The sequence below is a fragment of the Hirundo rustica genome, chromosome 3, assembly GCF_015227805.2.
Source record: "Hirundo rustica isolate bHirRus1 chromosome 3, bHirRus1.pri.v3, whole genome shotgun sequence".
Taxonomy (NCBI): Eukaryota; Metazoa; Chordata; class Aves; order Passeriformes; family Hirundinidae; genus Hirundo; species Hirundo rustica.
The window spans coordinates 96,022,813-96,039,561 of NC_053452.1; the positions used below are offsets into that span (position 1 = coordinate 96,022,813).

Here is a 16,749-nt window from a genome sequence, read left to right on the forward strand (position 1 = left end):
CTCTTCATAAAGTCTGATTACTGGCAGGAGCAGATACAGCTTGTCTTAATCGCATGACCTGCTGCTGTAGGTAGGAGGGTTCAAGCGAGTAAAGCAGGCGTGATTCCTCCTGGAAGTGTACTGAAAATTAGATAAAATGTATCAGCTGCCATATGTATATATGTGTACATGTGTGTGTGTCTCTATTTAAAACTTCTTCAATCTAAGAAAAATACTGGCTTTGATTTTGTGTGGATATTCTAATTAGCAGCTCCACTTTAAGATACCAGTTTTCAAGACTAAAGATGCCAGCCTCTACATGTACTTCTGTATTTAAAATAGTACAACAAATATAGGAAGTAGCATCAATATTGTACACTGTTGAGGATTCAGCTCCTTCCTTAATAGAAAATGCCTTGAAAACACAACGGACGGGAAATATAATGTTTCCATCTAGAAGAATATTTCAGGGATTTATTATTTTTATTCCTTTTTTTCTTTTTTCTTTACCTTTTTTTTTTTTTTTTTTTTTTTTTCTTTTGCATTCTTGAAGGATATACATTCGTCTTGGTTTTTGCTTCAAATATAGTTTAAGGCTATTTGGTAAAGTATATACCAGATACCAGGCTCAATTTACAGGGGTGTCTTCTCACAGAAACTTCTCAAAACTTCATCTCTAAAGATTCATACTTTGAAGCCAAGCATGCTTTATCAGCTGTCCAAAGACAGAACTCATGCTTAATACCACACACTGTAGGAAAAAGAGAAGGGAAAAAAACAGCCAACCAAACAAAAGAAAACAGATTTGAAGCAATGTCAGATCTGCATAACCTACGGTCCTTCATGTTTTCAGTCATCCATCAGGCTGCAGGGTGCATGGGATTTGGATTTAAAGTGCTCAACAGGTGAAGAACCAAAGTGCTTGAGTATAATTAAAGAGTTGATCTGCCTATGGCTAAATACATTGCATTTGTTAAAGCAGATAAATAGGGAATGCGGTAGCTAGGGCTGTCTGTCTCACTGGGTTGTCATTCTTTTCACCTAAACTTGCATTCAAAAGGATTCAATCCTTGGTATTGGGGGCTGCATGTTACTCATTTTATTGCGTCTTCACCTGAAGACTTCTAAGTGCTGGATTGCTTGGTTGGCTCTGGAAGGTAGGTGAAGTGGAATAAATCTGTCCTAATTAGTTTTAAATAAAGCCTCTTGACTGTGGTAGCTACCACTTCTCTCTTCTGACAATATGAGGCTTGAAAATATATTATTTTCCTTATATTCCAAGGCTGGAAATCACTTATTTCTTGAGTCAGGTGGTTGTGGGTTTTTTTTTTCCTATGTCTGAAGCAAGCAAGAATCTTATTCTTGCCATAAATGATACTGCATAGAAAAATAGTTCTAAAAAAAAAAAAAAATACAATTGTAAACTACAGTTCACCTTTACCTTAACATAACCATTTAAACTTATATATACTTACCACTCACATTCATATTTCTTAAACTGTTTACAACATCACAACTGGCATTTTAAACAAGCAAGATTTTTTTGTTCTCAAGGATACCCTGGAAACTCAATTGTTATAACAATTTGAGAGTTTGAAATAGTACATGTAGCACAGCTCTTGAAATGAAAGAGAGAAGGTTTATAAAATAAATATTAACATGTAAAAGAACTATTAAAAATGCAATGAGTGGTCCAAAGGAGCGAGTATAACTTTTTCTTTACTCATCTTACTACAGAAGATCTAACTTTTTAAGGCTTCCGTTTTCCTTTCACCCATCACTCAAGTCCTCTTGCATTAAAATTTTGCTTATGTTTCAGAGTGTCGTTATACTGCTAACAGCAAACGTTTCTTAGTGGACAACATTCCCACTATCACCAGACTTGTATGCTTCTTGGATTCTGATGAACTTTGGAGTTTTAGTGGCTGGATATCCCTGTTCATCTCCAGAAACTTGAATGAGATGAGAGGCCTAATGTTATTCTGCAGTAACAAAGATGAGAAGAGTGGCAGAGCGCATGGGTAGATAATGTTAGCTGGATTCTAGGAAAAGAAACTGGAGGTCAAGGAGATAAATGGGTTCTTTCTTTCCTGCTCTTTACATTTGTAGCACCTTCTACTTGGATTAGCTAATGCCTCTAGTGAATGGTGAGATGCACCCATTTATAGTTTGTTATTCTTATCCCTAATTATCACACATTTTATAAAAATATAAATAACAAAAAAGTAAGCTGGGTTCCATCTCAAGAGGTGTTTCTTGTTGTCCTCTGAGAATATATTGGATAAGTCAGGTCTTGACAAGCCCTATCCATTGTAGCTGATTGTAAGTCAGACAATAAATACAAAAAGAAGTCGTTCTTGCGGTGAGCTCAGCAAATTCTGAGGAAATCAAAAGCATTCCACTGTGCTTATGGCACAAAGAACACAACATCAAGGGCATATTTAGTGGAGAGAATGAGACAAAAATTACCAGGTAAGTGACAAACTGTACAAGCATTTTGTTTAAAAAAAAGGAACTCTGCAGCATTCTGTCTTTAAAGCCGGGTTTGAGCCTCTGGGATATAGATCTCAATGCTGTCTGCACGCTCTGTGGCTGAATTCTGCCGGAAAGAGGCTGCTCGCTTGGCAGCCATCAGCCGTCTTCTAGCTTCTTGCCGTTGTCTGTCAGGTAGGTCCAGAGATTTTTCTCTTGTGATAGGGAATTTTCCTTTTGGGGGCTTCTTTGGTACAGGAGGAGGAATCTTTCTTTCTTCCTGCAACAGGGCATTAAAACTAAGGGTGAGCTGCATGTAAAAGGTACTTGTCAGCACAGCATGCACATCAAAGACATGAAGGGCAAAAATACTGATTACATACATCAAGCATGCTCAATTTGTGCTTGCCCATCAGCTGACTAATGGATAACATGAACAGCTATCCACACTAGGGACACTGACAAAACCCTCTTACTTGACAACCCTTATGTATTCTGCAGTCCTGTGCCTGAAAAAAGACTGCACTTCCTTCCACCATCCTTGCAGGTATTGGCACATGCAATCTGCACACCTCACTTTCATATGGATTTGTTTAATTTAAGCTGACACATTATTACACTCATTATAAACAGAAACACATACTGTCTCTCCAATAAGAATTCAGCACATCTGTGTGGTCTGATCAAGTGAAAAGACTCTCTAAGATTAGCAGGACAGTATTTTTGATTAAATTAATCATACAGAGTTTAGCCTCAGCTGGATATGAGATAGCAGCTGTGTATACATGTCTATTAGTTTAGTCTCCTCCAGGAATTGCTCTATGGAAACATTTAAGCACCAACCAGAGAGAGAACATAGGGGTAATTGTTCTGCTTGCAAGCCTGGGCCATTTTAAAGAAAATTATTTTGAAGAATTATCAAATTATAAAGCGATAGTAGATTTTGTTACCAAAGTAGCTGCAAATTTCTCTGCAGGTGTTAAATCAAGAATTGTTTTGACCATTTAGAGACGATGAAATATCATATGAGAGCCTATAATAAAGGCATTGTACACTAATTTAGGTTAGAAGAGACGGACTTCTGGAGGAATTCCGTGCAATCCCCATTCAAAGTGTACTTGAAATTAGATGCAAATTTGAAGTTAAATCAGGTTGTTGTTTTTTTTTAATTTCATGTTTAATACTGGACTGAATAGCCCTGAAGATGAAGACTCCATAACTTCATTTGCATAGGTACAGTTATTATGATAGATCTTTTTGCTATATAATTTCATAAAGTAATGATAATAGTCCAGAGAATGGGCTGTTCCTTATGGAGAACACAGTTAATTTGATGCACAGCAGGATTCAAATAATACAAAAATTGAACTGATATACTTATGGTTTACAGACTCCTCATTGTTTTATTCTGTTTGTTTGGGGTTTTTTGGTTTTGTTTTTGTTTTTTTTTTGAACTAATTCTGACTCTACTATCCAAATGCAATAGCCAAGATTAAATAACTATGGTTATTAAAAACATAGTTCTGCATTAAACAGGAACAGGGCAACAGCCTAAGATGCTATTCTCCATGACAGCCAGTTCTGCCTGTCTTTATTTTCTCTATCTCCTGTTTTCATAAAGGCTCTACTCCTGTCATCCCATCTTTTTTTTTTTTTTTTTTTTTCCACTTTTAGTTACTTCCCTCTTAGGAATATCACTGTTGCTGTCATTATAATAATTTCTTACTTCCAGTTGTCACTAGTAAGCAAGAGTTGCAAACTCACCATCCACCAACCCGTTGGCTGAAAATTAAAATCCAAGAGGAGCATGAAGAAATGAAAAAGTTGTCAAAATGCCTCCTAATTCCTCCCAAACCAAACAACTATTCACCTGAGGCCAACAGTACTGACTCAAACCAAATGCTGTTTTCATCTGACTGATACAATTATCAGTAAGGATATTGGGATAATCAAGGTAAGGGATGAAGTTCTGGAGAGGGGAAAGGCAGCTTCAGAATTACACTGTTTTTATGGGAAATTTTTCACCTTTGGTTTGTAAGCATCATGTGTGGCATCTCCCAAATGGTGGAGTTGCAGGGCACAGGTGCAGAAGTTTGCCAGCAGCACTTTGTCCCCCAAAATTATGTTGGCTGAGCTTCAGTATCACCTGTGCTACGTTTTGTCACATGCTTTTTTCACTCATTCCTGTTCCATTATCATTTGTGTCATGCAGGCAGGCTTAAACACTACAGTGTTCAAGTTTGAGCTTCCCCAGATATAGCAGAGTGCTGAATTTACCTTGTTTGAATTTTTGGGCTGTTTTCTTCAGACTGAATTAATAAGAACATACCTCTGTTCTAGCCTTTAGAATGTGAATCAAATAATTTGAACAAAAGTGTCATGGAGTAAACTAGCTTAGCAAAATCCATTTTATTTTTCATATAATTCAGCTCAACATTGTTAAAAAAGAAAAGACTTCTCACATCTGATGAAAGTTTCCATGTAAAAATTGGGCTATGCCAATTAAATACTTCCCAGGGTTAGAAACCTGTTGTGTTTCTCTACTATATTTAATACAAGGAGACTGCAGAACTACAAATGGGGAGTAAATGGTATTGTCCATCATCTGCTTACCTTCCTTTCGGGTGATTCTATTATTTTCCATTCATTGAGTTTCAACTGGTGCAGTTCATCAAACTTCATGCTGACATCTTCAATTGAGAGCTGCAGTAAGTCCCAGAAACCTGCAAGGTCCTGGGAAGTTGGTCTTGGCATGGCACTCGGGTCCTGTAATGCACAAAGCAGAGAATGTGAATACTCCGGGAGGCTTTCAGCAGCGTGCAGCGAGGCAGGAAGGGCATGGTGCCAGATTTCATTGCTGCAGCACTGCTCAGTGCTGAGGTTCTGCGCGCTCTGCAGCTGGGAGCTGTGACTGGAAAGCTGTGCCTCCTACACAACCCAAACATGAATGAGCTGGATGTCACGCGAGCCTTCCTGAATTTGCAGTAAGGGAAGTTCCTTAGCACCATATACTGTGCTGACCTGCAGTTCTAAAAAGGAACAAGCTGACAGCCTCTGTCTGCTGATTATTAAAGGCAAGGGGAGTGTGCTTTGTATTCCAGCCAGCGTCAAGTCTTCCTGGTTAAAAATTACATTCACGGCAGCTGATTAAGACAAAACGGTGCCACTAAGATGTTGTTGCTTTATGCTGAATTTGATGTTTACATTGTCTTGCATTTTCAAATGTATACATGAAGCTTGAAATCTTGATGGTATGCTTGCATTCTGCTCTCCAGAGAGTTGAATCACACTCAGGAACTGGGAAGACATTACCACCAGGTACTGCAATTAAGAGGCTCTATGTGCATAACAACTAATGGAGCAAATATTGGTGGTAACAATTAGCAAGATGTATTTGATAATTAACCTGATTCCAGTGCTGGACAAAAATTGTATTATAAGGTAGCATGCAGACTCTGAACTCTATGCTCTCTGAGCACTGGTTCTAGTTCAAGAAGAGAGCCTTGTACTTTATCGAAATAGGGCTTAATTGGTAAACACGTCTGTGAAGGTAATGAAGAAATGCCTTTTTCATTCCAGGACAGGAGGAAGCCATTATGATGGTCTAAAGAATGGAGCTGGGAGAGAGGACGTCAAACCTATGCCAAACAGATTCTGGATCTTTCCCTCACTGGGCAAAGCCTGTAAAGACTAGTTTGCTACGTTAGCAGCACTGCTGTTACAGCAATGTGTTCCCAACATTTTTCAAATCTAGTGGTCAAAGGCATTTTATATTTAAACAGAACCTCACATCTGTCTAGAAACTGGGAGATAAGTCAGTATTGCTATTAAATTCCTCCCTTGAATCACACATTTCTAAGGGTTTCAGACTAGGAATTGTTGCTCAAACTTGGGTTTACAGATACCGCTGTGGGAGGTGAGAGCCTGGAATTGAGCATGACAATGTGTAGTGTCACCCACATCTAGACCCCTACTGGAATCTGGGCCAAGAACAACTTACAAGTCTTTTTCACTAGAAAAAAGTTTCCTTTTATTAGGGAGCTTCAGGGGCTTAAGACAACTGGCCATATAGATTATAACAGACTTCTGGGAAACATTACAACTCCAGATTAGCGTTTACTGAAAACTACTTCATTGGGTAGATCCAAATTTGTTACAAAACAGTTTAAAATTTATGTCAGTGGTGTTACTTACTCTACAGAGGTCAATATTTCAGGCTTTAGGAACTGACTCCCTGTGTGAAATTCATGAGGACAGTCCCACAGTAGTCTGTTTTATCTTGCAATCTGTTGTCTCCTGCCTGGTGTCTTCAGTCCTCTGCCCAGTTCCCTCTAAACAGCCAGAAAATAATGCCACTCATTGCAAGGGCATTGCCTTCTGAATCAAGGCTAATTGCTGTTCTGTACCTTTGTGCGCCCCACTCTGCTCACGGTGTTTGTGAAGACCATGGCCTCCAGCACGACTCTTGCAGAGGGCTGTGCGTGCGTGGTCTGGACACAAGAGGGCTGCCTCCTGCTTCTCACCCATCCACAGTTCATGAATAAATGCTGGCACAAATGAGTACTATTACAGCCAACTAAGTTTTGAAAAGATTGGCTTAAACCTGCTTCTTCTCAGAAACTGCTCATTTACTTGTACCTTGCTTGGAATTCAGCTTTGCAGCCCTCCTTTTGAAAGAGGCCCAAAGCAAGCAACAAGTACCTAGAGGGTGCTCAAGCTGCTCTGTTTTAGCCTGCACCCATGACACTCACAAGCTGAGCAGGATCTGTGCTGACTAGAGAGCATGGAGAAGGACACTTTCAAGAAAAAAAGGGTGTTACAAAAAGTCCTGTGAATAATGCATAAGGGACCAGTTATTAATCAGTAATGACCATTTTTTAAAAGTAGTTGGTGGGAACAGTATACATGTAGGAGATAGTCAGCCAGATTCAAAAAAAGAAAACTTCAGTGAAGCTTATATTTCTGTGAGTTTACCCTAAATGAGAACCTTTGACAAGAGCTCCTAACACAGAGCATAATCAAATGTGCTGTTTGAAGTTCCCATGATCCTTTAGAAAAGTCCACAGGTGACCTTCATGGGTAAATTTCAGTTTGAGTAAGTATGTTCCTCTAAACCCCTTGTTGCATTTTGAATTGGCAGAAGCAAATGCTGTTGTTCCGTGTCCTGCGTTTAAGCTTACAGATGCTGAACCCTGTCAGAGAAACTGCCATGTGGCAGCCCTGTACGTGCTGGATGTTTCAGAGAGAGCGAATGTGCAAGCTGCCAGCATTCCCCTGGGGCAATGAGATGCTGCCTTGGGAGCCTATGGAAAGGCTGCTGTAGGTATGCACTAAGTTACTAGCAACAAACTTTATCATTAGGTATAGGAAGAAAAGCCTCCTGACATGCCTGACCTACAGTCAGTTTTGCAGTTGCTGCTTTCTGCAGAGCCCATTACTGATTTAATGAAAGTGAAAGATACTCAGAGCCCAAATCTTGAGAGTGGGATAAAGCCGCTCGCTGTAACGGAGTTCAGAGGTTTATTATCCGAAAGAGAAAAAGCAAAGTAAAATCTTGCCAGCTTTTTGGTTGTGCTGTCTACAAAGTTGTAGATTTCTCCTTGTGCTCCTATTGCTTTTGCAGTAATGAACTGTTCCCACTCCCGAGCAGCTGATAGCTGTGCTGAGCAGGAGCTGCGCTTGCTATTACAGTAATGCTCTCAGCACAACTGCTGGGCCCACTCCAAGATGAATGGAGTGGAGGTTAGGCTCTCCAAATCTTAGTTTGCATAGCTTAATCCATTGGATAATAGAGCGTATTTTTAAATTTGCAGAGAGAAACTTTCAGACAATGATGAAGATTCCCTTCTCTTGGTATGAAACAAGTTACTAGATAGGGAGCACACATGATGTAATTGATAATACAGATGTGGTCAGTTCAGACTTTGTATATTTCCTCTGTTATTCTGTAACAGCTTTTAAAATTCTTGTTTTGAAAGAGTTTTTGAAGCGGATAATTGGATTCTTTCCTAATGAGGTTCATGTACCTTAATATTTTCTATCAGAAAATATGACATTTTTGGCATTATTTTCTCAGTATTATTCCATTGCAGGCATTCTGAATGTTTAACTTTACGGAGGGAAAGTAGCAAGTAGGTCTTTGCAGAGCAGATGCTCTGCCTTGGAAGTTATGTGACAAATCCCAATGAGAAAAGAAAAGTATGTAAGCAGATGTATACGTTACGTCTGCTGTTATGCACACAACAAAATTCAGTGCTTTCAAGTTATGAGGTTTAGGGACAGTCAGAAGGAAAAGGTACACTTGATATTTGAGAGAGACAAAGAAAGGTGTTCTGCCACCAGCTGTAGCTAGAAGAATTACATTCTTCTATTGATTAGTATCATCTTGGAACAACGTTTGAATCACTGATGGCTGCTGTCGTATTAATGAAGATAACATTTAGAATTGAATTAGTGTCTAATGAACTTCCAGAACAATAGCAGTAACCCTCATATGTAATACAATGCATCTGTTCCTTTAGCCCCAGGACATCTCATATATAATTGGCAACACAAATTATCCAACTCAATTTTATGAACATTATAGATATCTCATTTCCATTATCAGTCCTATTTTCAGGTAGGTAGAAAGCTGGATTATGTATGATACATTCTATTTTACTATTTTCCACTCATCATAATGTGAAAATTTCCCCCTTTCTTACGTGAAATATAGTTAATATATTAGGGTATTGCAAAAATAAGCCATAATATTATGTCTCAGAAAACTTGTATTTGATCCCTTCTCATTTTCTTTTGTTTAATAAAGACAGCAAAAAGAGAAAAGCAAAACATAATCAGATTGAAATTACTGAAATTACATATTTGCTAAAAAAAAAAAAATCTACTAACATCATACTTAAGGATTAAGTTTAAAAAAAGGGGGAAGTAAATGTGGGACATGAAAATAACATTTCAGAATGCTACTGCTTGGGTGCATTACAGTTGTTTCTGAAGTAAAAATATTAAATTCTAAAATATAAAGTAAAATTTAAAATTGTGGAATATTATGGATGAATAAAAAACTCTTCATGAATAGCCAGGCAAAGTGACTTACCAGATTTTGCTGACAAAGCCAATAAAATTGCTGGAATTTCTGAGACATGAGGAGCTGAGCACTTCCAACAGCACTTCGGATCTTACCTAGGACTAAGCATACAGATGGATTATTGACAATAAATGTTTTTTGAGAATAAATACAATATCCAGCTCAAAAATCTGCAGGTGAAATTCCTCGTTATTTTAAAATGGAAGTAAATATTTGATTTTGTTGTTTGTGATTATACACATAAAATATTTTTTTTAAAAGATTGAGGTATAGGAAAGCTCAGTGGCACCCTATATTTTGGTAATAATGAATGAACAATAAATTATATATTAATATAAGTCAAAACAGCTTAAGGAAGTAGAAAAAACCCAAGGGATTATATTCAGCTTCCTGAAATGGGCATCCATCAATCCCTATGATTTTGAAAACACTCTTAAATTTCAAAGTAAGTGACACCTCTCCCATTTACATTTGCTCATGTAAACTGAGAGCTGTTGAAATTGTCTTGCCTGAAGAACCAGTTAGATGTCAAAGGCACATGTACCTTAGATTATATCTTCTGGTTCTGGGATTGCAAATTGCTTCACTCACTACACTTGTGTGGATGATCCCTGGGTGAGATCTCTTTATCTGTTCTGAGGATAAAGTTATTACATTCAACTGTAATATAACATATTCCTACCATAAGGATTAGATCCTCACAGGAATTGCATCCCTGAGACATGTTTTGGTACACCCACCAGGAACTGCAGGTTGTCTGCCCAAGAAAATATACAAAGTCCTCAGCACATGAGCTTCAGATAAAATGGGACACAAACAGGTGCTTCAGGACTTTGCTGAACCAGGATCAGCTCCTGTGGATGTGTTGGTATTTCCTCACTGTCCATGAATATGCTCTTACAGTATGCACTGGGGATAACAACCAAACTCATTTTATTTGACTTTGTTTCCAAGAGTAATCTGTCTAATTTAAAATTTTTGAATAATCAGTGATCTGAGTTCAGCAGCTCAGCCATGTTAGGCACTTATTTTTAGATGAGCTGAATTTCCTCCTGGAGATGCCTCTGTCCTTCTATTGACAGTAGTACCTAAGGGGATTGGCTTATCCCTAAGAAACTAACTCATCCAGACTGCCACATTCACTGGGATAAAAACCACACTTCGGTAGGTAGGACCATGCTTTTCTTTGCCTTCCTGCACATCCTTTCCTACACTTCCTTTCCTCTACATCCATCTCTATGATGAAAAACAACCATTTTAAAAAAGTCATTATAAGCTGTGGTCTCAAGGAAAATATATTTTAGCAAGAAATTTTCAGATCTTTAAATAATGTTAAAGGTATAGAGAGGTGGGGTAAGGGTAGACAAGAATTACTCTGGTAATATGTTACTTCAACTTGGAGAAACCAAATCTGATCATTCAAACAGGATGGTGAGTGTGGAATAAAGCTGGTACAGCACAACTGATCTGCAGCCCCTGCTACAGGAAACAAACTGTGGCAGGGTGTCATGGGATGGCACACGTTTTTAGTTATGGAGGAGTGTCGAGGGTTCTTGCCCTTTCGGGACCTGGGAATTTCTTTGGAAAACACAGGGACCTATCAGAATGCTAGTTGAGATATTAGCATCGGGTTTAGCTATTGAGAATGCCGAATGCGACTTTGGGAAGTACTGATATAAAACCCTCATCCTTGACAGGTCAGCCTCTTCCATCTAGGATAGCCATGAGGTAACATCGTGGGCAGCAGAGGAGGGCCCGGCTCAGGCCCCGCTGCCCTTGGGCGCCCGGGCCAGGCCCGGCCACGGCTCCGGGAGCCGCTGCCCGCACGGGGAGAGACCCGGGCCGGCTGAGCCTCCTTTCTCCCAGCTGAGCCCCCTTTCCCCCAGCTGAACCCCCTTTCCCCCGGCTGAACCCCCTTTCCCCCAGCTGAGCCCCCCCCTTTCCCCCGGCTGTGAGCCCCCTTTCCCCTGGCTGAGCCCCCTTTCTCCCAGCTGAGCCCCCTTTCTCCCAGCTGAGCCCCCCCCTTTCCCCCGGCTGTGAGCCCCCTTTCCCCCGGCTGAGCCTCCCTTCCCCCGGCTGAGCCCCCTTTCCCCCGGCTGAACCCCCTTTCCCCCGGCTGTGAGCCCCCTTTCCCCCGGCTGCCGGTGGGAGAGAGGGAGGCTGCAGCTCGGCAGCGCTGGCCATGTGCCCGGGGCGGCGGCAGAGGGGGCCAAGACACGGCCGGGCTCAAGAACGGCGGCAGCAGAGAAAGAAAACCTGCAGCTTTGTAACAACTCCGAGCTGAGCCACCCTGAATAAGACCGAGGGGTGGAAAAGAGGACATCCACCAGCCTCCCCCAACAGCATGGCTTTGGGTCTCTACAGCAGGCAGCCTGAGGCAAGAGAGCACATAGCCACTGCAGGCCTGGGCAGATTTAACCCTTTCCTAGCAACACGGAGCTTCTAAAGCACAACCTTTTCCTGAGAGAGAGAAGAAAGAGACAGAGTGTACGTAGAAAAGACACCGCATGAAGTCAGTGGATTAAAAGAACTGATAGTATTAATGGGATGGAAGAAGTGGACATTTTTAACTGGACTTCTCTGGTGTAAACTATGGAGAAATGGGCTGTTCTTCTTTAATCTTGTTGGGGGAATGCTAATTCTGATCAAAATTGGAGACTGATGTGATTGAGATTTAATTGAGAACTTTAAAACCCTCGCTCCTGGGTTAAAAGGAGGTCTCAGCCTTTGACATGAAGATGATTTTAGACTAGAGGAAGCATTCTTAAACAGTACTCCAGATACACTGAGAGGCCCATAAGTAGCCAGGGGAAAGGCTGCTAATGAGTGGAACAGCACAATCTGCACAAACTCCGGGCAGTTGCAGATTTGTGACATTGGGAGCTACTAAACTACTTTGTCTTGTGGCGAGTGTCTCAATGAGACTCTTCCCCCAAAGTAATGAAAGATTATGTTTAAATAGTAAAACTGACTGAAAATCGCAGGTTGTGTCTTTCTCTGTTGTTTTGTAAGAAAGTTAATAGTTTGTGGGGAGAGACAAGAGTGTTTTTGAAGTTGCATTCTGTATTTTGGTTTTTTTTCCCCACTTTTTTTTTTTTTTTTTTTTTTTTTTTTTTTTTTTCCATTTTAGTGTGTGTGATATATGTCCTAAAGTTAATTCGTGTTAAAAGATATAAGATGTAATTCACCCCCTATAAATATAAGTTTTATTTCTAATCAAGTATACTAAGGGTTAACTGAGACGAAAGTGGCACGGAGAGGGGTACAAGGAATTTCTTTTGCCAGAGATTACACAGGAAGGACACAAGAAACTATGCTAAGAATTACACGAAAAGGGACACGAGGATACCTCTGCCGGGAATCGTTAAAAGGAAAACAAAGACAACGGAAAAGGGAGATGGAGAACCCAGAGAACCAAATGATTACATCAGATCGATATTTCATCCGTCTCCTCCTGACATTAGCACCTCTACACAGCCCCTGGACACAACAATCAAGGACATTGTCTTCCCGGGTGAATCCATTCAAAACACCAGAACCCAAACATGAATATCTAATGAGGCTGCCTCGGAAGAGGGAACCTCGGAGTCCCGATTTTCTCTCAGCGATCCAGTGTATAAAAAGAGACGGCTCCAAGCCAGAAATGTGAACTTGGGGGGTAACACACTAGCTAAATGTGTTACCGCGTTCACCCAGCGCCGATCCCAGGCTCAACGCTGTCCTTTTAATTGTGGCTATCAGAGACTGTTATTTTGTCTCTCAATAAAATTCTAAAATTTTGATTTATAGAATTTGGTCTATCATATTTAATACAGTGTGTGTTAATAAAACTAAAAACACTGCACTAAATTTAACAACCAAAATTTAGCGAATAACAACATTTTGTTGTTATTTAGGATAAGTACAGGAGGACATATGAAGACAGTGTTTTGGTAGTAGATTTTACACCTTAATTCTGCTTTCTTTAGGCCAGTGAAACATCTACTCACATACAAGTAGCAGCAAAAGATAGTTTGAAAGTTTTGGGCTCCAATTACAATCTCAGCATCTTTCAAGGTGTGTACTAATATGTAGAGCTGTGGTTCTCAAACTCTATTCAATTTTCTGTTAGACAGTACAGCTGTGACACTAAATTAAACAGAAATATACATAATTCATCAGTCCTGTGTGACATCCATTGTAAAAGGGTTAAGTGGTTCAGGGCTGCATGAGTAATTCACTGAGGTTTGTTTTTCTGTTGGCCAAATGTAATGAAGTATTTTTATTGGTTTGGGGTTTTTGATCACCAAACCTCTCACTTTTCTCTACAGTGTTATTGGCATAGAGAAAGGAATATTTGTCATGTTAAAACCTGAACGAACATGAAAAAACTTAAATAAAAATGTTTCATTTGATCTGATAAAAATTGCTTTAATTTGGTTTTCAACATTTTTAATAAAGGCAATGACTTTAGTGACAAACAGCCTTGTATCCTGCTTTTTTTCTCTTGGTGCTATGAAGTTTAGGACATTAGACAAACTCCCAGTGTGGGGTCAGAGGTCCTCCTTTTCCAGGATGAGGAATTGTACTGTAGCAGGTCCCTGGCGTCACCTATTCCAGGCTATATTCAATGATTCACTGGGCAAAAAAAGAGTGAGGATGGTTCCAGGGGCTGATGGTTTTATCAGTTGTCTCTAGTGAGTAAAGTTCCGTTTTAGTTTCCTCTGCTGAATTTTACAGTTCATAGCTCAAATACATAGTCTGAGTAAGCAGCATTGATTTAGCTCTTCTGCAGAAATATAGATCCTGACAGAATCTATATATGTCTGATATTTTCTAGTGAATCTCAGTTACCCAAAGCCTCATATTAAATAAACATAAATTTTATCTTCATTATCATGGAGAATCATGTCAACAAGCATTAGTGATTTCAAGTCCAGTCAGACTGGTCAAGACTTAGGCACTGGTAATGTAGCATTTTGGTGGGATACACATTTGTCAGGGATATAAGACTGCGATGGTCGCATGTGCCACTGAGTCACGGTGCTGAATACACATGTATAATTACAGCCCTAGCATTTACTAAAGATCTAACTCTATTTCCATTTTAATAAGTAAATCAGATGTAATAAAACATAGAGGTTAGAATCTCTCATATTCATGCTACTCTGCCTTGCTGTAATTAAATTAAAGTATTAAAACACTTCAACTCATAATCTTTAGCACAATATTAATAGACATCCAAAGCCTTGTTATTAATTTCATGCATTGGGGAATTATTCTGATGAGTGCAGATTGATTATCTCCATGAAAGGATGATGAATGTTAGAGACTGAAGAGATTGAGATGTTTGGTGATGACTGATGAAGATTTTTCCTATAAATAAATGATGATAAAAATCTACCAATACACATAAACAGGCATAATTTTCATATAATCCACAACCATAATTTTCATATAATCCCTATACCTCCCTGCATTAAGATAATTTTGTATTTGACCAGATGTCAGGAAAGAGTCACACAACCTTAATTCTGCTCCCTGAAGCAGATGAAGAACTCAATTTTTGTGGTGTGGTCATCCTGTATGAGTTCAGCTCTGAAGATATACAAAACCCTGACCATGACTTCATTAAAAGTAGGCTCAGGATTTACACCCTGATTAGACATTGTGTGAATTGCACAATTAACACAATGATGTCTTTTCCCCTGTATGTGTGAAATTATTTGAGAAATTCTACAAAACCTTGTAATTGAAAATAATTTGATAACACAAAGGTCGAGAGGAAAAAGTTAGGTCTGCATTGATGATATTGATTATAATCTGATGCTATAACTCTGATCTTGACAGGTTAAAAGCTTTGTTCAATTGTGCCACTGCTGCACAAGCAGTGAGAAACTGCTAACAATCAATCTGCTTCTGGCATTCCTTACTGTCTATTTAAATTAAATGTTTTAATTTAATTTTTCACTCCATTTGATTATTTCATCCCCCACACCCTACATACTTGTAAATAAATTACTCCACAATCTGAGAAAATATGCCTGGAAAAATATTGAAACTAGCATTTAATTCACCCTCCTAACTCAAGATAGGGCATGATATTTATCTAATCTCTAAATCTAAATCAGGAATATTTAGAAATAACTTTTTCACTATCAACAGAGCATGTAGACACAAAAATAAATATATAATGTTCAGATGGCATTTTAGGACAACACAAACCCCAGCTGGCAGTGCTCTGGAGGGTAATGGGACCCTTGTTCACCAACTGAGACTTGCAGCAAATTTGCTTTTTACCTCAACAAAGCTAAGTTCAAAAAAGAAAATTTCAGCAGAACAATACAAATGCTGGGAGGAATTCTTGAATGCCACACTGTAGGACATTATGACTATTTCAGTACAGTTAAGACATTCTTTAGTCATTCACAACACTCCAACCTGAAATTTCAATAGCTCCTGAAGGATAAGTTTGTGAAAAGCATTAGAAAACTGTGTCAGTATGTTCTCTTTGGTTAAAGGATAACCTGTATTTGGTCAAACACCTAAGAAAGCTTTTATGGATAATTAATTCATGAATATACTAAAATCCATTGGCTGTGAGGGTTTTTTGTTGATTTTTTCTTCCCCTAAAGTTATGGGAGATTTTACTCTGTGTTTTCTATTACTATTCAGTCCTATTAGTAAAGCCTTTGCAGTGCTGTGGAAATATCAGCTAGAGAATTAGGAAGGAAATGTCCATTATCCGTGGAATTAAGGGGAGTGGGAGAGGGGTGATACTTCGAGCTCCTACTCTAATATCTTTATTTTTTCCCCACTAGAGATCACTTTACTGCTATGCCAGCAGAGCTCCTAACCACAATGCAGAAGATACCAGCAAAATAAACCTTTCTGCTGGTGTAGTTTATCCTATAGTTAATTTTTGCGTCTATCTAAGGATTTTTATGTGAGAGTGAACTCTGTGGAGCTGCTCTCCATAACAAGTACTCCAGTGGCCAAGCATGTGGCACTAAGAAGCCCAGCTTCTTTCCCCTGCCAGATCCTGCCTGCAAGCTGAGGGCAGGGACTGCAGTTCCCTCTCCCTTCTCCCATCACCATGCTCATAGGATGCAGAGTCCTGACCCTCTTGGTCTTCAATAGCATTGTGACACTTGAAATTGTTTTTCTTGTCATCACTAATAGCCAAACACAATTTTCAGGGTGTAAAACTGAAACTCCAGTCAGCACCCATG

At 39.4% G+C, this 16,749-nt stretch overlaps 1 protein-coding gene across 4 annotated transcripts in view; it reads right to left on the reverse strand.

Annotated features, from left to right (window-relative positions):
• Positions 1-520: 520 nt before the first annotated feature.
• DLGAP2 (DLG associated protein 2) overlaps positions 521-16,749 on the reverse strand; it is a 428,484-nt gene continuing 412,255 nt past the window's right edge. For 3 of the 4 annotated variants that reach the window (XM_040059350.2, XM_040059349.2, XM_058419832.1), the window contains 4 exons: positions 9,548-9,639; positions 5,065-5,217; positions 4,216-4,233; positions 521-2,731 (listed from right to left, as the gene is read on the reverse strand). In XM_040059350.2, coding sequence (XP_039915284.2) covers positions 2,513-2,731; positions 4,216-4,233; positions 5,065-5,217; positions 9,548-9,639 — 482 coding nt within the window. In that variant the 3' untranslated portion in view covers positions 521-2,512. The remainder of the gene's footprint in view (positions 2,732-4,215; positions 4,234-5,064; positions 5,218-9,547; positions 9,640-16,749) is intronic. The other variant, XM_058419831.1, reaches the window with a different exon arrangement.